This window comes from Coloeus monedula (assembly GCF_965178545.1).
Source record: "Coloeus monedula genome assembly, chromosome: 14".
NCBI classification, from domain to species: Eukaryota; Metazoa; Chordata; class Aves; order Passeriformes; family Corvidae; genus Coloeus; species Coloeus monedula.
In genome coordinates, this window is record NC_138794.1 from 2298594 (window position 1) to 2324067 (window position 25474).

At 44.0% G+C, this 25474-nt stretch overlaps 1 protein-coding gene across 7 annotated transcripts in view; it reads left to right on the top strand.

Moving 5' to 3' along the window:
* Positions 1 to 350: 350 nt before the first annotated feature.
* Positions 351 to 25474, top strand: part of SEMA6D (semaphorin 6D) — a 31184-nt gene continuing 6060 nt past the window's right edge. For 2 of the 7 annotated variants that reach the window (XM_082290909.1, XM_082290911.1), the window contains exons 1-16: positions 351 to 525; positions 16729 to 16882; positions 17287 to 17398; positions 17998 to 18058; positions 18172 to 18234; positions 18321 to 18422; positions 18643 to 18733; positions 19011 to 19130; positions 19584 to 19672; positions 20424 to 20641; positions 20750 to 20881; positions 21077 to 21232; positions 21314 to 21487; positions 22208 to 22348; positions 22449 to 22526; positions 23321 to 23412. In XM_082290909.1, the coding sequence (XP_082147035.1) occupies positions 16774 to 16882; positions 17287 to 17398; positions 17998 to 18058; positions 18172 to 18234; positions 18321 to 18422; positions 18643 to 18733; positions 19011 to 19130; positions 19584 to 19672; positions 20424 to 20641; positions 20750 to 20881; positions 21077 to 21232; positions 21314 to 21487; positions 22208 to 22348; positions 22449 to 22526; positions 23321 to 23412 (1738 nt within the window). In that variant the 5' untranslated portion in view covers positions 351 to 525; positions 16729 to 16773. Of the gene's footprint in view, positions 526 to 16728; positions 16883 to 17286; positions 17399 to 17997; positions 18059 to 18171; positions 18235 to 18320; positions 18423 to 18642; positions 18734 to 19010; positions 19131 to 19583; positions 19673 to 20423; positions 20642 to 20749; positions 20882 to 21076; positions 21233 to 21313; positions 21488 to 22207; positions 22349 to 22448; positions 22527 to 23320; positions 23413 to 23756; positions 23814 to 25474 lie in introns of those variants that run through there. The other 5 variants (XM_082290910.1, XM_082290912.1, XM_082290907.1 and 2 more) reach the window with 4 other exon arrangements.

Genomic DNA, 25474 nt, shown 5'->3' on the forward strand with positions numbered 1-25474 from the left:
GGCGGGGGAGGCGGAGGCGGGGGGCAGCGGCCGGGGCGGTGCCGGTCCGCCCCCGCCCCGCCATGGCGCGACTCGCCGAGCTCCGCCGCCGGCCGCGGGCCGCGCTCCGGGTGCGGTGAGACCGAAAAGTTGTCCGCGGTAGCGGCGGGGCGGGGGCCGGGGGCCGCCGCGGTGCCGGCGCGGTGCCGGCGGCGGGACGCACGGCGAGGGACGGGCGAGAATAAATCCATTCGCGGGAGGTGGAGGCAGGGGTGGGCTCTGCCGGGGGCGCCTCCCCCGCGCCGCCCCGGCTCCCGGCGTAGCGCCGGGATGGGGCGCCCGGCGGGGGACGGCGGGCGGAGCGGGCCCCGCCGGCGGGCGGCGGCCGCGGGCAGCGGCGCGGCGGCTGCAGGTACCGGGGAGAGCGGCGGGAGCGCGGCGGCGCTGCCGAGCGGAGCGGGCGGGAGCCGGCGCCGGCCGCAGACGGGGCAGCCGAAGCGGAGCTGTCGGGTTTATCCCCGGCGAAGTCGCCCCGGGGCGCTTGGGGTGAGTTGGGGCTGGCGCCGCGTCGGGGGCTGAGCCGGCCCGGCCCGGGGCTCGGCGCTGCCGGCGGGGCGGGCAGCCTGGCGAGGCGTGATTTACGGGCTCTCCGGCAGCAGCCGGGCGCTGGGAGGCAGAGGGAGCCGCGTTTCCAGCTCCCCATCAATTATGGATGGAAACAAATACTGGAGTCAGTTCTGAATTACGCCCGTGCCGCGGCGGGGGCCAGCTCCGCGCCCGCCCTCCTGCCGAAAACAATGCTCAGGTGCAGAGCGGCGAAACTTTTTTTTTTTCCTGGGGGGGTGGGGGCGTTTCATCACTGCAGAAACCGATACAGCTGCTTTCAGGGAGTAATTAGAAAGGGTTTAAAGCCTTCTTTATTATTTATAAGCATGAATGGAAATGAAAGGTCACACAGATATATCTAGGTGGCTTTTACTCCTGTGTTTTAAAGGGCTGTGGGGTGGTTGTGCAGGGGGGTTTTTTATGGTTGTTGTGTTTTGTCTTGTGAGTTGAAAAATCCGATTAACTGCTTTAGGTTGATGTGTTGAAAATATTGTAGTTCCGGTGGATATCCCACTTGTTAGCATGAATATTGCTAGTCTTAAATTAGTGGATTTCTGCCAATCTCTAGGTTGTTTCTTACTTCTGGTCAAGATTATGTCTGTATCACAGGCATGAGCCTGTGAGTAATTTGAACAAAATTCAGCCCTCGGTGTGTAAAGTCATTTGTATGTGTGTGTGGCTTAGAATACATTTACTTTTGAGCATAGCAGCAGCAATGATGGTTCATAATGCTCACATATGTGGCACTTGCTGTACAGATGGTATTGTAGCTTATCCATGTACACACACACGCTTCGCACATAATGTGCAGGAATTACAGCAAACTTCCTCCAGAATACTGTTCAGTGCTCTGCAAATGCGTGGCATTTTTTTTTCCCCTGGTTATTTCCTTGGGGGGAAAAAAGCATTCATCTTTGTTGGGATACCTTTGTGTTTCAGGTTGTTGGTCTTATTAATATTCCCTAAATATTATTTGAAAGAACAGCTTCCTACTGTCTTAGAGGCGTTTACTGCTGGTCTGTTGCTCTCACATACAAATACTTGCACAGAGAATTTTCTGAGGTTCTCTCCTTTTTCTAAGTCCAACAGGAAGCTCATTGTAAAGCTTTGCAATTACTTTTGTGGCAAAAGAGAATAGACGTTTTTCCTGCTTTATTCACGCTGTAAAATTCTGTGCACCTCTAAAGTCTACTTCAGTTCCTTTCAGTAAATTAAGTTGTATGTAATCATGTTTAATGTAGTAAGTGACGGGCATATTTTCTTATGTTGGCAGATATTGTATAAACATTTACTCTGGCTTAGATAAAAACAAATTGCCAGCTTAGTGCTCTGATTTCTTTTCTATATAATTATGAACTTGAACAGTTTTTGTGTTAACTAATACAAAGCTCAGGGTTTTTTAAATCAGGAAGAAAAAGTTTGTAGTAAGAATTTATTAGGATTCTGAATTATGTAGCTCAGATTTGTTTTCAGAAAACCAGCCAAAATAGTATAACCCAGAGGCTCTACGTTGGTTTATTTAACCAGCCTCTCACTTTCATCTGCACCTTTAGTTACAGTGAGCCTTCCTCCCCCATATCCTGCAGTCTGTCACTACCTGCTCTCCTTTATGGTGAGATGCAACAGAGATAACATCATTTTCTAAATGTGCTTTGTGTGATGCAGGAGTGTGTGCCAGGAATACAGTGATGGCCCTGTCAAAGCTCTACAAACCAGCTGTATGGCTGCGGGTTTTTTCCCCCCAGCCTCTCGCGCCCTTTGAGCTGGACCATCTGAACGTTTCTGGGAATGGCTGAGCTGAGCCGACTGTTAGAGCAGATACTTTAGCCCTTGGAGCTGCCATAACTTTGCTATGTGTTTATGAAAAGCACACATTTCGATAGAATGCTTAATTATAGATGCAGTTTCACTCTAGGTTGATCTTTGATCTGATCGGTCCTGTCATGGGAGGTGTGTAAAGGAAAAATCCTTCATGGAAGTTCAGTTCAAAGTGTGTGTTAGGCTTTGTAATAATGTATCTTCTGGTCTTACTACAGTCGATCTCATTCAGATTTCAGTTCTGGATTTTTGTGGGTTTTAAATTCTTTTAAAAACATTAGTGCACTTAACACAGGACTCAGTATCCCCTGAAGTCAGGTGTAGCCCAGTTAGATGGCCAGAACCTGCATGGAAATGTTGAAATGCTATGGTTGTTTGTCCTTCTGAAAATTAAAAAGAAATTTGAAATCTGAGGTCAAGAGGAGATCAGGGTGAATACGGTCAGTTTTCATCAAGTGTTAGAGAAGTGGTATGACTGAGACTGTTTCAGTTCTAGTCTTCCTTTTTAAGACAAAGGAAACAGTTACTTCAACAGCTTCTGTGCCTGTATGAGCTTATGTGGAGCTTACTTATCTTGCAGTCTGATATCGTTCAAGGCTCAGACTGTGTTTGCTGACTGAACAGAGGAGATGCTGGTTGATTACATACTCCTATGTTAAACATACCTCTAATTCCAGGTTGATAAAATCAGGTACCTTTCCACTTGATAAAGTAATAATTTGCTCCACAAGTAATTAAGAAAAGATGGAATAAGGCATATTACTGGCATTGGGTAGTACAAGTTATTTTCAGTCTTAGCAACTCTGTATGTAATTAAAACAGTTCAAATGTCGCTTTCGTCAAAACTGCTTCTCGAACAGATGATCTCTTCTTACGCATCCGATAAGCTACTGCAGTTACTGCTAAAATCCATCTAAGCCATTTTATTAAGCTGTTACTTGTTCTGTGAATAGCTGCCAGCCTTAAGTTCAAAGGAAAGTGGGTTCTGATTTGTTCCCATGTCACATGGAAGAGGTGTGCAGTGAGAATACTATTACTGCCCTTTGGATGCTGTTTGTGGAGCTCTGTGTGTTGTCTGCTGTAGCCTTCTTTCCCTTGTCGTGGCTTGACAGTAATTACAGTACATCTAATATCAGGAGTTGATTCAGTTTATTCAGATGGGAAGACTGTTGAATTGTCCCACTTCCAAAGGCAAATGTTTGTGTTAACCACAGAGATCAAATCTGTAGTGCACATATATAACATATGAGTAGTATTTATTTCCCTAACTTTCCTATTCCATTCGGCTTTTGTTAACTAACCCAGATTAGCATTTTAACAACCCTGAAGTGAACTTCTGCCATTCTTCCTGCTTGGACAGTGTGTGTAGACCATCCATCATCCTGTCCTTGGCCACAACAGGCTACTGGCTCCAGAACCATTTGGAGCTACACAGAAACCATCCGACTGTGAACAGCACAGCTGGCTACAGCAATTTTTTCTTCCACGCCACTGGCAGCATTGTCTGGCTATGGTAACTAAAGTTAACATCCAGAACGTGAAGTTTCTTTCATTCTGGCACCCCTGCCCAGCCCCACTGCAGCTCGGTATGCACACCTGCAGGAGGAAGGGCTTCAAAATGGCTGGGAGGAGTCAGGCAACAGCTGGACTCTTGCTTTTCAAGGCTCCAGTTTGGGAGACAGCAACCTGTTGTTTGGAGTGGGATTACATTAACTCTGTCCGTACTCGAGAGGGAGCTGGCTGGCTGAATGCTGTGTGCGCTCAGTGTTGCAGGTCGGGGTGTGCTTGGGAAGTGCCAGCTAAAGAAACAGAACTTGCCGCTTTAACTTAGCCACACAAATTGCCAAGGAGCACAGAAAGGAACGGAGAATTTCGGCTGTGTATTTCACACATTCTTGTAGAAGCCTTTTTAGTTCCACAACGGAAACCATGTGATTTCACAGGATCTGTGCCCAGACTCTAATACTTGCTACAGATGCTTTCCTTGGTTTGTTTTGTGGATCTATGAATGCAATAGGAATAAGTTGTTACAGAATTTGTTGTTTTAATTCTGATGTGTGCTGTGAAGGGCAGGTAACCAGCAGGTGAATGTACTTGTGACTCTTTGGTAATTTTACTTGTTGAGATTTTTGCATAATTTAAATAAATTGGCCTAGCATGGCTGTCTGTCATGTGCGAGCCGCTGCTTTCTTGCTAGAAGAGAACTTTTGCGTTCAAGAGCAAAGGAGGTCAAGAGGTATTACTGGGAAGGGAGGGGCTTGGTGGGAGTGGAGGAGCAAAGAAGTGGTGGTGGAAGAGGAGGAGTGAGGAGCTCAGGCAAGCAAGTGACATTTATTCTGTCCAGAATGGTTACAAACCTTGTAAACTAAATCAGTCCCTGGACAGCTTTGATTTATATTCTCACACAGCAGATTGGCCTTGGTCTGCCTGACCTTGGTAACATAACAGAGGTCGTATTTGCACACAGAGACTCTTCGTGCAAAAAGGTTCGTTGTTGATGTTACTTTTTTTTTTTTTAACTGTTGCATCTGGGAGCCAAATTGCAGCCCAGGTTTCTAATTGGACAGGCACTGGATAAACACAGAATCAAAGGGATGGATCCTGTTCTCACAGTGGATGGTTTAAAAGAAGAGATGGCAGATGGGTACAGTTGGGCAGTGGCCTCTAGAAGCAGGAGAGCTGTGCTGACCTGCATAATCAGCAGCTGTGCTGGTGCACAAGCCGCCTAAACATAGCTGAGCTGCGTGTGTCAGGGAAAGGGGGCACACACACTTCGGCATCAGAGGCAAGGGGAGCTTTGAAGAGGGCCTGGGATGAGAATGAGGAGTTAATTGGCAGATGCGTGCTAGGGGGCTCTTCAAGTGTGTGAGGGACAGCAGGGAGGCAAACGCAGAGTTGCTCATCTAGAGAGGTAATGAGTGAGCAGTGGGGACCGGCATCACAGACTGGCTGCCCACCAGCGGTGGGAGTGAAACCTCAGAGGAGATGAGGGCTGATCAGCTGGTCACTCAGCTCAGCTATTACTGCAATAATGGGCTTTTCTTAATGTGAGCTACAAAGTTCATCTTTCTTTTACCAAATGGTCATGGCAGCTGGGACTCTGCTTTCTCAAGCAGCAGTAAAGTACCAGCTCACTGTTGGGTAGGGCCTTCCTCAGAGCTTTATTGTGGTGTGGAACAAAAGGTATTTCCCTCAAGTGCTGCTGCCTCGCATCCCAGGCGTGTGTATGGGCGCTGGTGGTGGGCAGGGACTGCAGCACCAGCACAAAGTGTTGCTGCTATTTCTGTGTCTGTCTGTCATGACAGACACACTTTGGGGTCGAAAGAAAATCTTCACGCTTGTATGTCAAGCCCTTGTTTATGCTGTGCCTCCTTTTAGGTACCCCCTTCCCATGCTGTGCGAACACCTACGTGTCCCCTCGGGCTGTGGAACCATCGTGTTTTGGGAGACCACAGAGAAGAATAATGCATATTTAATTTACAAAAACCTCCATGTATAGTTAAGGCTGCAGTATTAAAATGTTAGATGGTACTTGAATGTAGCCCAGCGTGAGGGAGCGTGGCTCTACCTGTTGGTGTGATGGTAGCTGAAGCAAGAAAGGGCTGTGGGCAGCACGTGTGTTCCCCGGGCAATGCAGCTCTCAGGAGTGAAATACCAGAGCACTGCCTGGTGGGTCAGTGCCCTGTGGAAAGAACTTGAACCAAACAACCTGGAAGGCAGGAGAGGGCCCTCCAGCTCTTCGACAGTTGTCCAAGAGCCAGCTTTGGCACCCCTTGCAAATATAGCTCTTTTGTGTGTTGCCACCTGGGGACGAGTGCCAAAGAGAAGAGAACGGATAACAGAGGAAAAGCAGTAGTGGGAAAGCTGTCAACAGTGTGTGAACAATGTCCCCAGGTGTCTTATGAAAGGAGTAATAAGGGAGGGGGGAAATAATCTTGCAGAGTTGAATGGTTTCTTTCAATTTGCAAACTTCTCTCTGTGACAGTTTCTTTAACGCAGCACGTGTTTATCAAAGATTAACACCGAAAAGCCAGTAATTTGTTTTTGTTCAGCAAATCATATTTTCTTCATAAAGTAAATGCTGTGTGGATATTTTTAGCATTATGTAGGTTTTTTCCTTGATGATAACCTCAGACAAAACTAATCAAATCTCATGCTTTGGGGATTAATCTGATTTCCTGCAAGGGTACGGATAGAATTTTTTTTGTCTTGCGTACCACCGTACAGGTTTTACTGTGAGAGTGGATTATGGCTTCTCCTCCCCCTAAAGCACCAGGGTTTCATCCTCACCAAAACCATAGCAAACACTGCTCATGGCTGAACAGTGGTCTTCAGCAGCAAACTGTGCCAGCACAAACCTAAATGTTTGGTGCAGACGGGTAAGAAAAATAGACCTGCAGACGTAAACAATGTGGGGGTTAGGTATGATTATCCTGGCCAATATTACTAGTGACAGCACAAGGATTTAAGGAAACATTGTAATTGTATTGGGGGTCTGGGGAGGCTGGTGTGGAAGAGAGAAGGACACAGGTCATAACAGAAAGCTTTAAAGCTCTAAGTCCTGTTCTCTCATTTGCCAGAGATTTCCTTCTGACCTTGATTGAAGCACTTGCAGTCCATATGTTACTGGTCTGATTTTTTTTTTTTTTTTTTTTAATTTTAAGGTCTGATCTGTGACTTTTCTGTGGCTCCCTAGTCAAAATGCCAAAGTATTGTGAGGGAAATATTTCCCTGTCCTGCAGGGTGAATGTTACCATGAGGCCATGGAGCCCAAGTAAGAGAGAGGAGGGAGAGCTGGTGCCCAGCACGGCTGCCTCCAGTTGCAGATGCCGTCGTGGGTGGGCTCTGCAGGTTGTGTTTGCTCTGTGGAAAGTGGGCACTTCTGTGGTGCAGAGCTCCCCACATGTGAATCAACACAGGGATGTGCCCTAGCTTGGGACCCAGAGCAGGGATAGCCATGGCTGCACATTTCACCAGTCCTGGCTCCAGCCCCAAAGTGGCAACAGATAGGTGCAGTTTACCTTACTGCACTTCTATCACTTTAAAAACTTCAACAGACTTCAGGGCAAGGAATCAGCCCGATCAAATTCTGTACTAATACATTTGATTTCTAAAGAAATAAAAATAAATTTTTCACCACTACTCTGCATTTCTGGTAAGCCAGGTTCCCTCAAAAGCACAGGCACCTCTCAAGGCATCTCCCTGTCCCTCTGACCATCCCCAGGGTCTCACAGCATGAGCACCGATGTTCCCCCTCTCCCCTGTGAATATGTATATACATACTTTTACAAATACACACTTGGAGACTACAAAAGCAGCAAATGTGATAATGTGATCCAACTGTTCGGTGCTAGGCTAGAAAGAAGTATTTTTCTGCCATTATGTGAAAATTTAGCGTGACTGGAACAGAGTCTGCATTTGATTAGGCAATTTAAGAAATGGAAGAGACTTCATACTGTAGGGCAGTGCTGCAAAACAATTGCTCGGAACATGTTCTAAAATTGGTTTGCTTTCACCAGATTTCCATGTGTTTCTGCACGACATCTCAAATGAAAGTATGGGCAGTCACGTGGCAAGTGACAACATTTTGGTATTATGGTAAATCAAAGCAGCAGTTTAAACAATTATTCCAAATCCTGAGAAGACTTTGAGATTTAAAAAACAAACAAAAAAAACCCCCAAGAAAACGAAACTATTTACTGTCAGCCTGGGAAACACATTTCATAACACATCCTTTCACTGGCATAGTTAATCTTTAATCGTAACAAGAGAATAGTAATTGTTAACTTTGAGCTCCAGGTTCCTCCAGGTTTTCATGCCTGTGTTTTGTACATGTAATTGATTGTGCCCAGGACAGGGGCAGAGCACATGCTTTGCATATACAAATAGGTGACTGGGTGGCCAGCTACCAGATTTGTCCGTGCAGAAAAACCAAGCCTAGTTAAAAGCACGTTGTTCCCCAGTCTGTGTAGGCAGTATTCTTGCAGGCAAGGCTGGCTGACCATTCCAGCCCTGAGAATGGCATACTGAGAATACCAGCACAGTGTTTAAGGTCTCTCATGTGCTTCTTGCCCATTGAGTCTTCTCCTGTCTCTCCCTTTGCATTTTCCGCAGCCATTTACTTCTCTCTGAAGTGAGAGCAGTGACATGCAGCAGCCTTTTCCCCAGCAGCAGCAGCTCCAGCCAGCAATGCTCCAGCAAGGCACAGTGATGAGATGCTGGAGGGGTGTTTGTAGCACGGGAGAGCAGTGGGTGGAAAGAAGTGATGCTTTCTGGAGTGAGGTTGACAGCAACATTGTCTGAGGCACAGCCTGTTGAACAGCAGATGTGCCCTTTCCACAGTGCAAATCCCTTTTTTCTTCGTCTGCCTTGCTTGTTGGGGCGTATTCCTACCCCCAAACCTCCCTTCCATTTCAAAACCTCCCATTCACTTTATCCAGTAGGCAAACGCTGACCTCCTGGGCTCCATCCAGGACTCAAATGGGCAGCACTTATCTCAGGATCAGGGCTGCAGCCCTCCTCAGGGGGAAGGCTGCTTAGACTGCTTTGTGCAGGGCTGGGAGACAGCAGGGCTGGCAGACAGCAGGCCCGGGGTGCTGCCAGCAACTCCCTTGGCTGTGGCGTCAGCTGGACTTGTGCAAGTTGTGCCTGAGACCTTCATTATGTCCTCACCTTCAAATACTGGTTTATACCTGTCTCAGAGTTGCCTTATCAGATGATGCCTAATCACGCTGAAATGAGTGGCAGTTTTGCTATGTAAATCATGTTCTGCAGGCTTCCAGGAAGAACACTGACTTCCTTCACTTAAGCACTCACCCACATTTGTAGCCAACCCTCCCAGAGGGAGGAAAAGTGGGTTTTAGGCTTTTGTTTCAGGCCAAGGGGAGGCAGTTTGAGTGTTACTGAACGTATGTCCAAGCTTGTATGTGCTACTGTAGGTAATTAGGTCTCTGCCATTATGGTTTAAGGGTTCTCTCTTCTTTTCAGGATAAAAGTATTTTGGTCTAATACACACTAATCAAAAGCATCAGACACCTCTGAGGCAGCTGGGAGCTGGAGGTGCTCAGGACTTCACCCTGATGAGCCACAGCTGCTCTCCCCAGCAAGGTGGCTTTGCTTTGCTCTGGTTGGGGTCAGGGCAGGGGTGGGAGTTCCTGCTTCCAGAGCTGCCCATGGCCAGGAATTAAAGGAGGATCAGGGCCAAGAGTGTGGAACAAATGTCACTGTACTGACATTCTCTGCACCAGTTCGCAGACACTTCCACAAATAAATTTAATATATCCTAGGGCAGTCCCAGTTGGGCATGAGCAGTTTGAATTAATGAAATGCAGGTCTGCTAAAATGGTGAATCCAGAGCCCTGCTTAAGTTAAAGCACCTTGCACTCCATCACCAATAGCCCAACCCTGGCAAACTTGCAAGGAAAGCATGTCCTGCAGAGCTTTGCAAAACAGAACAGATCTGACCATAGATGTGAGCTGAAGTCAAAGGTTGGTTTCAGGTGCAGGACTTTCGTGTTAATCCTTATAAGGGAAGCTAGTTAACATTCAGTCTCAAAAATTAACTTAAAATAACCATAATTGAGGCAATCACTTACAGTTTGCTCAGCATTTTATTTCCTTTCCTGCTGGAACTATCTGGTGTTCAAGTAAATTTTTGATCACAGGAGAATTTAGCCCTCAAAGTGCTTCTAATCAACCACCAAACACTTGCATCATTAAAAGTCACCGCATCCATTTTGCAAGTTCTGTCAGCTCCTTCTAGAGCAAGAGGGGTGCGCTTGCTGCAACGTTCAAAGCCTGCAAACAACTGAAGTGTAGTTGGCAGTGCCATAAGCCAATTAAGATGAAAGCTGTGATACTCAGTGGTAGGGTTTCATCACTTTAATACTAAACTATCTTTTTTTACTTAGGCATAGATCAAGAGGTGTTAATGCAGAATCCTTAAAAGAAGTCAAGTATTATCTTAAAATAACAGACCTGTTATTTGCACTTTCATGCTCAATTAATATCTCAGCCCTAAATATCCTAAATTTTTTCTCCAGAGCTGCAGACTTTAAAGTTGTTACAAAAAGTAAGGATGGCTGCATACTGCAAGTTTACATTTGGGTGTACCTTTATAGGACAGAAAGAGTTTTTGTCACCTATTTATCATACAAAATCATGCTTCATGTTCCTAAAAGGGACTATAAGAATTAAGTACCTTTCTTTTATTATAGCCACAAATATTTTCCTGTTATTTGATAATTAGCTGAAACAATCTGTCACCAAATTCCTCAACATGGATTTATCACATCATAGAGAATCTCTAAGATTTGAATGTACAGTAAACCTCTGTGTCAGGCATTGCCTTGAGGAACTTTATTGAAGTCAGCCTTCATTAGAAGAAACACATACTGGAATGACATTAAAAAGAATTGTAAAGAAAATCACACTTGCATTGATGCTGGCTGTTGCATCCCTGTTTTGGGAGGACTTACCACGCTTTTGCATGCAACACAATTGCATCACTGGAAAACCTATGTATAGATATGACCTAAAATGGGAATCTAATCCCCTGCCTTTCCTATCAGAAATACTGATACAGATTTTTAAGGCAAATGTTGCATTGTATGTGGAATACTTTCTGGCTTGTAAGCAAATGACTCATCATACACATTTCACACAGTAAAACATAGAAAAAAAAGACCAAGACCAAAAAATAGAGACGGGGAAAAGAATTGTTGGCTCTCCCTCTAGAGTTCAAGGCGCCAGAGCCTGGGCCATGCTGGTCTTATATTTTGACTCAGATGTACAAAAAGGCTTCATTTTCATATTTTGATCACCAAAACACACCCCAATGTGTGGCTCTGCTCTGAAGTTATGTTATTCCAGTCACAGCAGGGGTTAGGTGCTATTCTGAGTGAATGTTCAGGTGCACCTGTGGTTGCCAATGGGTACATTTCTACAAGTCTAGGGCACCCCTGAAGGCAACCTGTACCACCTTCATGTATTGTCTTGTGAATGTTTTATCTTCTGAAAAGATTGACCTGGTTGCCAAAATGAAACTGAGCAACACCCTCCCTTTCTGTACTCTGTGCTCACTGGTGAGCTGTGTTCCCTCTGCAGCTGGCTCAAGGAGTTGAACTTCTCCCACCTGGCAGCAGTTACCATCAGCAGGTAAACTCAGGTGCAAATCCTCAGCCCCCTAAAGTGGAGTCACTGCCAGCAGGCTTTTAACTTCACCAAGCCCAGAATTTGAACCATACCCTTTTCAGGTAGTGTTTTTTAACTGCTATTAGTAGACCATAAGTGATTTGTACATCAAAAGATAATCCCTGAGGCTGTAGTAAACAAGATTTTTAACCTTTCTACACTAGGCCTTTGCATCCAGAAAAAAGGGGAGAGGTGCTAAACACAAGAAAGTTCCTATTCCGCCTTTATTTGTTTGCAGGTGGAATCTGTGACTTGCTCTAGCCTGGCCAACAGATCTTTGTTGCTCGAATGTTCTTCTGGTTAAAGAGCTTCAAGGCACTGCTTTGGCCAGGGGCTCGGTGCCCTGCAACCACTGTCCAAGGGTGCCCTGTTGCCCTCAGCAGGGCTTGTGTCAGAGGCTCAGTGGAAGTTGCTGGGTGTTGCATGGGATCAGCTTTGCTCTGCATCAGGAACTGAAGTCTCAGCTGTAGGCCCTGAGAAACTTGTTGAGCATCTGTGAACAAGCAGCAGCAAAAGATTGTTTTGTTTTGTTTTACCTTATTATTAGAGTGGTTTCATGCTCAAAATTTCAGAAGGTACCATCTGAGAAAGACACTAGTCAGTGCCCTTGCACTAATTAGTGCCCTCAGGGAGCCATTTGCATGCAGGAAGAAACAGAGGACAGCAGGGATTTCCTGACCTGTCCAAGTCCAGTCAGTGGGGATTGTGGGAAACCACATGGACATAAATTCACTAAGCTCAGCATATTGCTAATCAATTCTGCCTGTCCCCCTTCAGCGCTAGGGCCAGCTTGTACTTCCAAGCACAGAGGGTCTCACCTCACAGCCTCAGTCTGGTGGAGGAGGAGGGTGATGTAGTCATTTACCCAGCTTTTATTATTGCACACCTTTCCTCCATTCCTTGCCAAACTCCCCACAAGTGAGCTTTTAGGATGTGTCTTTTGTTCTGACCTGTCTTGAACTTGAGGCTGGTTTGCTGTACTGTACTCCTGTCTGTGCTTAGCATTTTGAGAAGCATTTATTGTGTTAAGGAGATTTTAAAGAATTTTTTTTTTTTCAGTAAGTAGAAGATATTGCATCAGTCTGGTTTGAAGCCATTTTATATGTTGCTTCTCCCCAGCTGGCTGAATGCCCTTTCCCTTCCCCCTTCTCTTTTACGTGGCAGTGCACGGAAAGATGATTGATGGAGCGTCACCAGCACGTTGTCAAAGGCTGGAGTAGATTAATGGGCAAGAAACACCAGCCTGTTCGCCTTCATGTGTGATTGTTTGAAGGCAGGCTCATATTTTAACAGAAATTATATCCTGCTTCTCTGGATTCCCCCAATCAGGAATTGAAGGATGGGATTTCTATCTGAGATTGAAAGGTGGTGGCCACAAAGAGCCAGTTTATTACTTGGGACAACTGCCTGCCTCCCATTTGACCAACAGCATCTCCCTGAGGCCTGTTTCAGGCAGGTTGCTCACCTCCTTAACAAGGTGGATTTTTGCCACCAGTTAACATTTACACCTCTAGTTCCTTCTCCTTGCAACACAACTCATTATGGCATAGGCCACGTGGCCAGGGGAGCTCTGATCTGTAAGAGCTTCTCACCTGAGGGACACTGGTCAGTGCCCGTGCTGCAAGGAAGGAGCACATCTGACCCCGAGCAGTCCAGAACCTTTGAAAAGCCTTTTGTGGTGGCTGGCCTTGGTCACAGATTCAGCTTTGATCTGTGCCTCAATTGCCCAGCTGCAAAACAAGGATAGCAATATGGTAATGTCCAAACATTGCACTTGCCATGGATTGTTTTCCAGCAGAAATGCTAGGAATGCAATTTATAAGAGAAATTAATCAAAGACTGGGCTGAATCCTGGCGGGGGAAAATAATCAAACCCGGAGTATGAATGTTTTCTGCATTTGCTTGAAGGTAGACATTGCCAGCATTTTGTAATCAGCTATTCCAGGCCTAACAGATATTTCAGCATTGTTATTTGTAGTGCCCAGTAGTGGCCTCCACTGAAAGGTTTGAATGTGGCAGGAATTACGTCTTTCACACCAGCCTATCTGTGTCTACCAGAAGGCTACACCTGGCTGTCATAAACCCCTGCTCCGAGGGCTAGGGGGAGCCCATTTTTCTGATTATCCAGGAAACAGCTGTTCTTCTCAGTTTATTCTCTCTTCAGTGGTTCTGATCCCAAGCCTGTGTCCAACCAGATAAAAGCTGCATTTAAGAGCCTCTTGAAGCAGGTGCATTTTCTTTTCATATGTAGCTGGAAATCAGAGCTACTGTTAATATTCTTGTAATAATTTTCCAAGCAAAATAATAAAGAAATCTGTACTTCTTGCCTGGCTGGTGAGAAGTGATTACCTGTGGTTTGTTAATCCAGTGCAGCTCTCTGGCTGCTTTTCTGTCTTGTCATGACGAGGGTCTGTGCTTCATGTAGGTTATTTTCTTTGATAGAGATTTGTGACAGATGATGTTTAGGTAGAAAAGATTGCTGAACATAACTATTCCTGCCCTGTATGTTCTCAGAGTTCATCTCTGGAGTATCCTGCGATGTTTGAGGGTATTTTGGGGAAGACATAAATGTGAGTTTGTTGCTGGTCTGGATGCAGCCTCTGGGGAAACACATCCTGTGGATTTACAATTACAGAACCTCACATTCTTTTATGGAGTTTGATATCCCACCTGAAATTTGAATCTGTTCAAGAGAACTGATACTGTCTTTGCTTACCTGGCATTTCAGTTGTTTCCTGTTCGCTTTTGTGACAGTTTGCTGTGTATTGGCCATGATAATCGTGACCTAAAAACAAGTTGCCCTTTGACAGTTGTGACCTAAAAACAAAAACAAATTGCCCTTTCCTCTGCAGCCATTTCCTGAAGTCCAGAAATCAGTATCTGCCTGTGTAAGGCAGGTTACATGGAAGTTTTGTAATTGTCCCAATAAATGCTTCCCAGATGGGACATGGGAAGGAAAAAGAATTGTGAAAAAGAAACTTCCTGTTACATGCCCGTGCTTGGTACAGGTGGAACTTGTAGAGTTTGCAATTTGAAGCCAGGCCGGGGTCTCTTTGAGTCATGATGTGGGCCAGAAGCAGCCTCATGCTCTATGCTAACTGCGGCCTACATGTCTGGGAGAGCTTCTTGCTCTTTGGCAATTTGTATTCATTTGTTCTCCAAGAAAACAAGGCTGCAGGGAGGACTTTTACTAAGCACCTTATAGATGTTACTGCACACTGACTCAACGTGCACTTTATGTGTCTCCCCTTTCTCTTTCACTGGAAAAGGAGTGGGTTGGATATTTGGAGCCTGCTTTTCCTTACAAAAGGACCAAAAAAAAAAAAGACCGTGTAAGCATTAATGATTTGTTATTGTGTCTGGGAGCCACAGTGCTGCAGGACTTTACTCTAATGGTGCTTTCACAAGAAAGAACTAATTTGACTAACTTTATTAATTCCAGTTTGTTTTAAGTTTGCTCATTAGTAATTTAACGCAAGATGCTTCAGCTGAAGAGGCCATGTCAGGACAAGGAAGAGCAGAGGGAAAGTGCCAGGAATCATTAGTGTTTATTAACCACTGCACTCATCAATCTTGACTAAGAGCACAGCCCATTCGTTCTGGACTGGTGGACTGAGATACAGAAATATCATTAACAGTGGAAAATGCTTCTTTCCAGGTCAGTCTGTGATGGGCAGGCATCCAGACAACACCCCCGCCCCCATCCCCAAATGTTCCCAGCCTTTCAGCTGGTCTCCTCACAGTCCAGCCTGAACTGACAGCTCCGCAGCCCCTGGAAGGAGGAAGCCCTGCCCCAGCCATAGTATCAATTAACAAATACAGCATTTTCGTCCCCTGTAAGCATTACTGAAAGGTTAAGTGTTGTTATGAAGAGGTTTTTTTAATTGCTTTTCAGATTATTGAATGATTAATACTTCTGTGCTTTGCTGGGTAGGTCTGGCACTTTGTGTTGGCAAAGTGTTCTTCTCACTGAAAGTCTTGAAACATTAAAATGGAAAGGTTTCTCTTTTTTTTTTCTGTTTAGACAAAGCATTTAATAACCAATTTCAGCAACTGCAAGGCACTGAGCTGATGACTCAGAGCTCTGACCTGTGAATCGGGGCTGAATGAATGCCTCCAAAAGGTTGGAGGAGGGAATAATACTACATTTGCCAGGTTTCTAATGAGAAATATGACCCCTGCCCAGTCCACTTGCAGTCATTAAGGATTACATTTCACTTTGTGATGTGTTTTCTTGCATCCTACCCAAATTGCAACTTGAGTAGTTACATTCTGCTCACTGAAATATTCCTGTGGTTTAATTGAAGAAGTTACGTTTCCCTTCCCCTCTTAAAAGCTTTGTTGTATAATGTTGTGGTGCTGTCATGATCTGTGCTGTCTAATCTACAGCGCACACACACACACAACCCCCAGGTGAAAGCCCCTGAAGCCTTCAACAGTAGCAAATGAGGGGGAAAAGTGGAACCTTGGGAAGGTGGTTCAACATTGCATCCCCATTGGAGTCCCTTGCCACCCTTGTGAAGTGTGTGACAACGCTGTCACACTGCAGGGGCAGCAGTTTGCATTTACTTTGCACAGGTGTAAGTCACTGCACAAGGCAAAGCTTCAGGTGTCTGGCCCTTGGCATCAGGGCTGGGACAGTGGGCACGTTGGACTTAGTACTGGGATGGCACAGCCTGGAAACAAGCAATGGCATTAAAACACAGCGTGGATGCTCAGACACATTGTGTGTGTCACGACGTTTTGTGGATGAGATTTAGGTACTTCATGGGAAAAGGGTTTGTGTTGGATGACATTCAGTGATTAAGGGGATGGAAAGAGATTGCAGTTTAATTAAAATTCTAATCCCAAGTTTGACAATTTTTCTTGCCAGGTCAGCAGCCTGCATGTTCTATTTCTGATTCTGTGAATTAAATGGGCTGACAGTCGTCAGCTTCTTTGGAAATGCCCATAAATCCAGCTAAAAATTAGCAACCATCACTATGTTTCGGAGCAGCTTCGAGCAGGGCTGTGTCCCACAGCAGTTTCCAGCGCGTCCAGCGCTGCCGATGCTCAAGCACAAAGCAAAGGCCTGTTGGCAGGAGGTGCCCGTGTCCCGTGCTGCTGCTGCAGCCTCCCCGCTGTCGTTCGCAGGTCGCTGAGCGGTGCCGCCCAGGCCGCGCTCCGCTGTGCCCCGCCATGAGGCTCCCCGCGCTCTGTGCCCTGGTGACGCTGCTGAGCCTGTCCCGCTGCCGCGCCGGCAGCTTCCCCGAGGACGAGGACCCCATTAACGTCGTGGACTACCACTGTGAGTGAATCTGCAAGTGCTGCTAAACACCAGGGGAAAAGTTCTAATTCGATTTTTTTTTTTTTTTTTTTTTTTACCTTTGTTCCCCCCCCCCCCCCCCCCCCCCATGGGAAGTTAAAAAACAAAATCTGATTCCTTTCAAATTGAAATGTGTTTACTGGCTTTGTATCTTTAATAGAACACTTAATCATTTTCTTAAAAAAGCAATCAGAAATACAGCAATAACTTCAGGAAAAAGAACATTTGCTGACATTAGCCATCTTTTCCTCATTTTTATTCAAGACATTACTCAAGGAATTTAGTTTAAACCCTTCTACACCTAGTATATACAGCTAATCAATGCCATATATTGATTCTTTAGCTCTATAATCCTGAGTGATGGTGTAGCCCATTTTTACTTGCAGATTCAAGGCAATATCCAGTATTTAGAGGACGCCCTTCAGGCAATGAATCTCAGCACAGACTGGACTTCCAACTAATGTTGAAAATTCGAGACACACTTTATATCACTGGCAGGTAATTTTCCTTCACTCAGTTCATTAGATTAAAATTCTTTTCTGGTTTTGCATTTATGTGTAAAATTCATTTAGAAAAATGTGCAGAATAATGATAAAAATTAGAATTGGGGCAGGACTTCCCAGAGAAATATACCATATCTATGGCCAGTGCATGAAAATTGGATTTGAAGGCTGCAGTTACTGTAGTTAAGCTAAAACCAATGATCAAATGCTCTTTTCCCTCTTTTATATTACTGCCCTGCCTGATAAAAACCTCTCCTGATCATTTTAAACTTGGACTGACACGTCAGGGCTGTAGGAAGTGAGGATAACACACTTGCATATTTACAGCCCAGGTTAGTCCTCAGCAGAATGGGCAGACAGGGATGGACTGCTGGACACTGCAGGTGCTCTCTCAGGACCACACCAATAAAAATCAAAACCACCCCGTGTTGCACATGAACAACCTTCTCCCATTTGCATTAAACACAGAAAATCCCTAAGCATTTCACATAGAAGTTGCTGGTCTAACACAACATTCTGAAAATAGATTTAGCTTACCAAATAAAAGAGCACAGAATTACTGAATTTCCTGTTCTCTTTCTACTCTGCAAACAGGGACCAGGTTTATACTGTAAACTTAAATGAAGTTCCAAAATCAGAAGTTACCCCAAGCAAGGTGAGTAGATGCATGCTGGAAAGGGAGAGGTGTGTCCTTTGGTTTTAATGGTTTTTTAAAAGAATCTTCTGTGGCAAGGAATTAAAATGTTCCTTTTTGGTCTGCTTTGACAGAAATTAACATGGAGATCAAAGCAGCAGGACAGAGAGAACTGTGCTATGAAAGGCAAACATAAAGTAAGTCTAGCACGTTACAGAAAAACGACACTAGTATTTATTATATACATGGAGTTTGTGATTAATACATCTTACTCTCTTTTCAGGATGAATGCCATAACTTCATTAAAGTCTTTGTTCCAAGAAATGATGAGATGGTGTTTGTCTGTGGAACAAATGCATTTAACCCTATGTGCAGATACTATCGGGTAAGAGTATTGAAGATGCCGTTAATCCGTTACTGGTTTTGCTTGCTCTGGTTATGCCATAGCAAATACATCCAGTGTGACTGGAGAGTGCTTCAAGGTGAAATAAAACCAGACAGAAGCCAATGTGCTGAATTAAGTTTTGTGGAAAGACAATGTTATGCTTTTGTGCCAGTGCACAAAATAGAAATGACACTATCACCCATTTATTTTTCTTCTCTAGTTGAATACATTAGAGTATGATGGGGAGGAAATTAGTGGTTTGGCAAGATGCCCATTTGATGCCAGACAAACCAATGTCGCCCTCTTTGCTGGTAAGAACTTTTACTTGTAATGAGTCTAAATGATTAATGACACCAAAGGAGACACAGAGCTTTTAAAGCAAGCACAGGAAAGCTAAAGGTGTCATGGTGCCCCTGCTCTTAAATTTTTTAAAGGGCCTTCAAAGGATTAGAAGCTGACCTGTTAATAAATAGGTTACAGCAATCTGGGGAAGTGTGACAGTGAAGAAATGGGGAAAATACAGGCTAGTCAGAATTCTCTAGATTATTAAAAGGCCTCTTAATACCATGTTTTCAACTTCTGTTTTAGATGGAAAATTGTATTCAGCAACAGTAGCAGATTTCCTGGCAAGTGATGCTGTTATTTATCGCAGCATGGGGGATGGATCTGCCTTAAGAACAATAAAGTATGATTCCAAATGGATAAAAGGTAATTTGGGGAGTATTTTCCCATACATATGGCAAATGCAATTTCAGTGGCACAGAAGGTCAGGTAATTCACAGCCAGCCTGGTTTACACATATGCTACACTGTCAGCATGTATGAGGCTTTTGGAATAGTATAATTACACTTAAAAAGCTGCATAATGCCCAAAAAAAAAAGACGACATTTTTGTTAAATGCTTCAATGAATGAATTTGCAGTAACAAATACCTTAGCTGAAGTACAGTTTCTGTGGGGCCTTTTTACAGTCCATTAGCCAATGCCAAAGACCTCAAGTTCATTTAAACTCCAGTGCACCTGTATTTGGACATCCTAAAGTATCTGGAAGACTGGAGCTCACATTGGCTGGTATGGACCTGGGGAGGAGCTGCCAACTCTCACAGTGTCGTGTGCCCACTGAGCAGTTCTTTGAAGTAACTTCTCCTTGCTCTTTCTTACAGAACCACACTTCCTCCATGCCATAGAATATGGGAACTACGTTTATTTCTTCTTCCGAGAAATTGCTGTCGAGCACAACACTTTAGGCAAGGTCGGTATCGTCACCGTGAGCGTTGAGTCACAGCAGAAAGAGCTCATCCCAAAACAGCATCAGAAACTAGCACAGTTCATACTATGAAGGAGGAACTAGGAGAAAGCTTGCACAGTTTTCCCATCATAATTTACAGAGAGTGGAGAAAAAGAGAACTAGAGCAGTGCATTGTTCAACCAAAAAGCTGTTTCTGTTCTCCAGGCCTCGCTGTTAGTGAGCTCACTACAGGTATCTTTCAATGTGCTGTTGCCTTAGTGCTGCTGTTGCCTTAACTCTTGTGGCAAGTAATGGAAAAGCTGAGGGTGTTTTCATGCTTATTAAAGAAACAAAAGAAAACAACACAAAAGGAGAGTTTCAAAGACGTTTCTCTACTGTCCCTGGATATTGAATAATTCAGTCATGCCAGTACAGAGTATAACATTCATGCCTCACCATGGAAGGATATTCTACAATAAATTATTAAATCCCTTACACATGGTTAATTAAAGTCTTTAAATCTCACTAACAACATGATTTTGAAGGCAAAAAGGGTGGGGGCAAACTGTGGAGATGCATTTGCTTGGTGATACATTAAGATGCCTGTGCACTACGAGCTGAACACCATTTGCTTTCATCTTCTCTGTGCAGATAAATGGCAGCTTCCTGTTAACAACATTATCTCGGTGTTTTATTAAGAGCTCAGAAACAAACACTGTTTCCCTTGCATCTCTCAAGCCTCTCTCCCTCTTTGTTTCTTTTTTGCCTTTCACAGGCTGTGTATTCCCGTGTGGCACGCATCTGCAAAAATGACATGGGGGGCTCCCAAAGGGTCCTGGAGAAACACTGGACATCCTTTCTGAAAGCTCGGCTCAACTGCTCAGTTCCTGGGGATTCATTCTTCTACTTTGATGTTCTGCAGTCCATCACAGATATAATAGAAATCAATGGAGTGCCCACCGTTGTCGGTGTATTCACCACACAGCTCAACAGGTGAGAGATGAGCAACCTTTCATCAAAGGCAGATCTCTGGTTTTCTCTTACACTGAGATGAGTGCCATTGTAAGCTGAGTTCTTGAAACTATTTTTCGAATTTTACAGCATCCCTGGTTCAGCAGTGTGTGCTTTCAGCATGGATGACATCGAGAAAGTCTTCAAAGGGAGATTTAAAGAACAAAAGACTCCTGACTCTGTTTGGACAGCTGTACCTGAAGACAAAGTACCAAAGCCAAGGTAAAAGGTTCTTACTCATGATGTCATAACATGGTCCTTTAAAGAGCTACCTTAAATCAGCTGCACTCTTGAGTGCCTTGTTGGGTAAAACCCAAAGCAGATCTTGACACTTCAGCCATAAGGATGCTCATTAACCAGCTGCCTTCTCTCATTAACTAAAATATCAAGAGGAAAACAATGTTGTTCTCATTTCAGACCTGGCTGCTGTGCAAAACACGGCCTAGCAGAGGCTTACAAAACCTCCATTGATTTCCCGGACGAAACGCTCTCCTTCATCAAATCTCATCCTTTGATGGACTCAGCTGTTCCCTCAGTCACTGAGGAGCCCTGGTTTACCAAAACACGTGTCAGGTATGACAGTTCAAAAGTAACATCTGTGAAAAGGAAAACAAGAAAACTTGCTGTTAATGATTTGCCTTTTGGTCTCGCTAGATACAGACTGACAGCAATTGCTGTAGACCACGCCGCTGGACCCTACCAGAACTACACAGTCATATTTGTTGGCTCCGAAGCAGGAGTAGTGCTTAAAATCTTGGCAAAGACCAGGCCTTTTTCTTTGAATGACAGCATATTACTGGAAGAGATTGAAGCATATAATCATGCAAAGTAAGTATTACCAGACCAGCTAAGCTCTTCATCTAGTCCTTGGTACCTAGCTAAAAAAGATTATGGTGCACCAGCTCATTATCACCAACATCACCACTTGTTTGTCATTTCATCATGTTCCTCATGTTGAATAACCCGAAAATATTTGGTCACTTGCCATTTTGCATGGGTTGAATGAACAACTTAATTCCACTCCAGTGACGTCAGTGACACAGTCTAATTCTCCTGCAAATACATCTGAAACATCAGAAGTGTTTGCTGATGTTAAAAAGAAATGATCTGTGCTTATCTTGAGGGTTGCTCAAGAGTGGCCAATAGTGTATAACCTGTATCTGATCATTTTAAACCTGTTTATTTTTTGGCACAAAGAATTTGGGAGTGGAAGCATTCCAATTGGACTCTGCAGGCATCCAATACAGGACTCCTCTTCTGCTCTCTCACAATATTTATGGTGACTGAGAGAACAAAGAAAATAGATTTGGAATTTTTTTTTTCCTATATAGTTCAGCAAACTTCTCACCCAGCTGTTAGCAGGAGCCAGAAGCCAGCATTTGATAACTCAGAAGTTTGTTTAGCAATGTCTCAGCAAAGAGTAGTAGGTTACATTTGTGTATGTGAAAAATTTCTGTTCAGTAGCTACACAGACAATAAATAAAATGTTTACTGCACAAAGTACTACAGTCACTAAAGCAGTGGCCTGCCCTTGTTTTTGCTGCCCAGGTGCAATGCAGAGAGCGAGGAGGACAGAAGAGTCATTTCCCTCCAGCTGGACAGAGACCACCATGCTCTGTTCGTGGCGTTCTCCAGCTGCGTCGTTAGAATTCCCCTGAGTCGCTGTGAGCGTCACGGGTCATGTAAAAAGTACGGCTCCGTTCCTGAACTCCCCTTAAAGCAAGGGCACCGGCGTTTCTTAGGAAGGAAGTTAAAAATGCATGATTTTTTGGGGTTTTTCTCTTGCAAGGGCATGTATTGCTTCACGGGACCCATACTGTGGCTGGTTAGACCATGAGGCGTGTGGAAGAGTGACACCAGGCATGCTGTAAGTACTCCTTTCCTCGTTAGCCCAGCATCTCTGACTATGCTTTACAGACCCCACGAGCTCATGCCTGTGCCACCTCCCTTGCACACAGTTACTAAATCTCTATTTTTTTAAAACTGTTTTTTTCAGTGCACTGTATATGTAAGAGAACAGAATGCTAAATTCTGCAACCTCTGGGTGAAGACTTGCTTTCAGTAGGAGTTTTACATGTGTAGGAGGACAGGCAGACCTGTAGGAAGAGCAGTTGGAAGCAGGAAGGCAAGCGATTGCAGCATGCAAACCTGAGCAGCTCCGAGAGGACAGCAGACAGTATCCCCTCCCAGGCATGCTCATGGTCAGGGCACAGGGATTTGCAAATATGAAAGCACAGGATTCACAGTGGGAAGAGCAAGGTTGTGCCTCTGCACTGGAGCTGGGGTGCTATATATGCATACCAAAAGCATTTTGCACAAATCAAGTCTGTAATATATGGTGCACTAGCAGCTGTATCTTAAAAAGAGGCCTTTGTAGCAGGCCAGTGCAAACTTTAACTGGTATAATTGGATGGTTGTATCTAAACCCAAGAGCATGCCCAATGGAGAAGACATGATGTAGCTGCCTAAAAAAAGGGATTTTTTTTTTCTTCTATTTCCTGGCATTAGCACACACAGAGAGTTTTAAAGCCTGACTCTCCTGTACATTTTGTACAATCCTAAAGCCATACCCTGGCTGTTGTAGATGTTTCCATTTGCTGCTTCCAGAAAAAAAAAAAAAAAAATCTCCATTTGTATCCTTACTAATACTGTTAATTGCAGGTTCTCTTTGTTTGTTTCATACAACCACAGCACTGGAGGATACGTACAAGATGTCGAATATGGCAACACAGCACAGCTTGGGGACTGCCATGGTAAGGCACAGTCACAGCTGCTCCTTTGGAATGTCTCACCATAGTCTGTGGCCACACCTCACTGTGGATGTTAAATTTCTGATGAGCTTTTCAGTAACATGACGAACACATCACCTGGTGTTACTGTGAATGTTCACAAAGCTGAGCTTTTTAGGCCTGGGTGGCAGAGTTTTTGTCTTTCCTTCAGCAGTTTACAGCTATTTGGGGTCTACAGCAAAGTATTGAAGAATTTATTTTTTGTAACCAGTGATATTTTAGTTTTTATTTTCCATTACTCAGGTTTGAGATCTTTTGCTTTCTTTTCGTTACTTTTTACTGATTACTTGTTCCTTTAATTCTTTTAGAAATTTTGCCTACTACAGCTACACCAGATTACAAAATATTTGGCGACCCAACATCTGGTTAGTTTTTTTTAATTTTTTTGAATTAATGACCTTTACTTTCCTTCAGTTCAGCATTTTCAGCCCTTTTTTCCTTCCTTTTGCACAGTTGGCAATCCTCCATTTTTGTGCTTTTACTCATGTTCCCACTGATGGTAAAGATAGTCAGACTCTTCTCACTCAGCACTTCACCCTGTGTAGCCGCATGTTAACAGCTCATTATTTATTGAGACATCTTTTATTAAAGAGCCTGATTAACATAGATGACATCTTCACTGCACGAAGTCCACTAAGCTTTACTCTTGATCCCAGCCATGCGTTTGTGAATGCCCCTCTTGGTCACCTCTAGTAGATGAATGGCAGAACTCCATCATCTTCCTCCTTACCTCTCCTTTACTCTTTTCCTTCTTTCCCAGCAAGCTTTTTGCACAAATACACATTTTCTAAAATGTGTATTTCGTTATTTTTGAAATGCTTTAAGTAGTTTGTGCTAATGGAAAAAAATTTAACATCACAAACTGTGTAGCTGAATGAGAAATTGTGTAGACAAAAGTGGCTTAGAAAAACGTTGTGCATTGTTGTCACCTGGACTTTTGCATCCTTTTCTCCTCCAGTGATTTTTCTAATAATGTGTTCACCCCCAGCCCCTGGTGTTCAGGGACACACAGTGCTCCTCTGTTGAACTCAAGAGCAGAAACTGTGTTGACTTCAACAGGAGCAAGACTCAGCCCTTACTTTCCAGTCTTTACTTTTGGAACTTGGGTCTTTGCTTTCAAACTAAGGGCACGTTTCTGACTGACAAACAGGAAAATAATCTATTTGTATGTTAAATTTGTAAGAGTGCAACAAGAACACTATTTGTGGTTTGGTTTCTGATACTTCTGTAACTTGACAAGAAGTAATGTTTGAGACAAATATTTTCCAGACCTATGTACCCATAATGCAAGTTAGAGACTCACTTAAGGAAACAAAACAAAACTGTCACATAGAAATGTTTCCTGGCTTCATGAGTGCTTATCAACTGAATTTTCAAAGTGATATTTTATGACACAGATACAACTTAACCATATTTTCAAGTTCTGAATGAGTGTGCTTCTGAAGTACATTTCTCAAGTCTCATCTCAAGCCATAGACCTTCATGCCTAAACCTACTGGGACAGTGAACACAAAATACTCCAGGGTGCAAACGAGACTGTGAATTGTAAACCCAGTTTGCTGAGTTTCCTCCTCTGTGCATTTTCATGTAGGCTGTGGTGGGTCTGTTCAGCAAATGTACTACAGAGGAGCCAGAATCTCTGCAGGATTGTTCCTTAGGAACCATTACAAAATAGGGGTTAAAAACATTCCTTTTATCCCCACCTGCAGAAATGGCTCATTCAGCAGTTCCTGGTATACCATAATAGCACTAATGGAGCTGATCTGGTTTCTCAGGCATAACCTGTCATGAGTGTGTATCATTCCAAGTAACTTCTTTTTTTTTTTTTGAAGATGTTTAAAAGGCAGCCAAGTATGTTGTCTCCAGTGAAGAATATAGCAATTAAGTAGACTAAGCTGTGCTTTTCACCCCCACAGTTGCTTACTTTAACTTTTGCACTGCTTTCATGTTTGACTTCTCTGGCTTTTTGGCTAGCAGCTGTTGATGTGTAAATGTACTTTTTTCATACTTACAGTTTTGAAGTAAT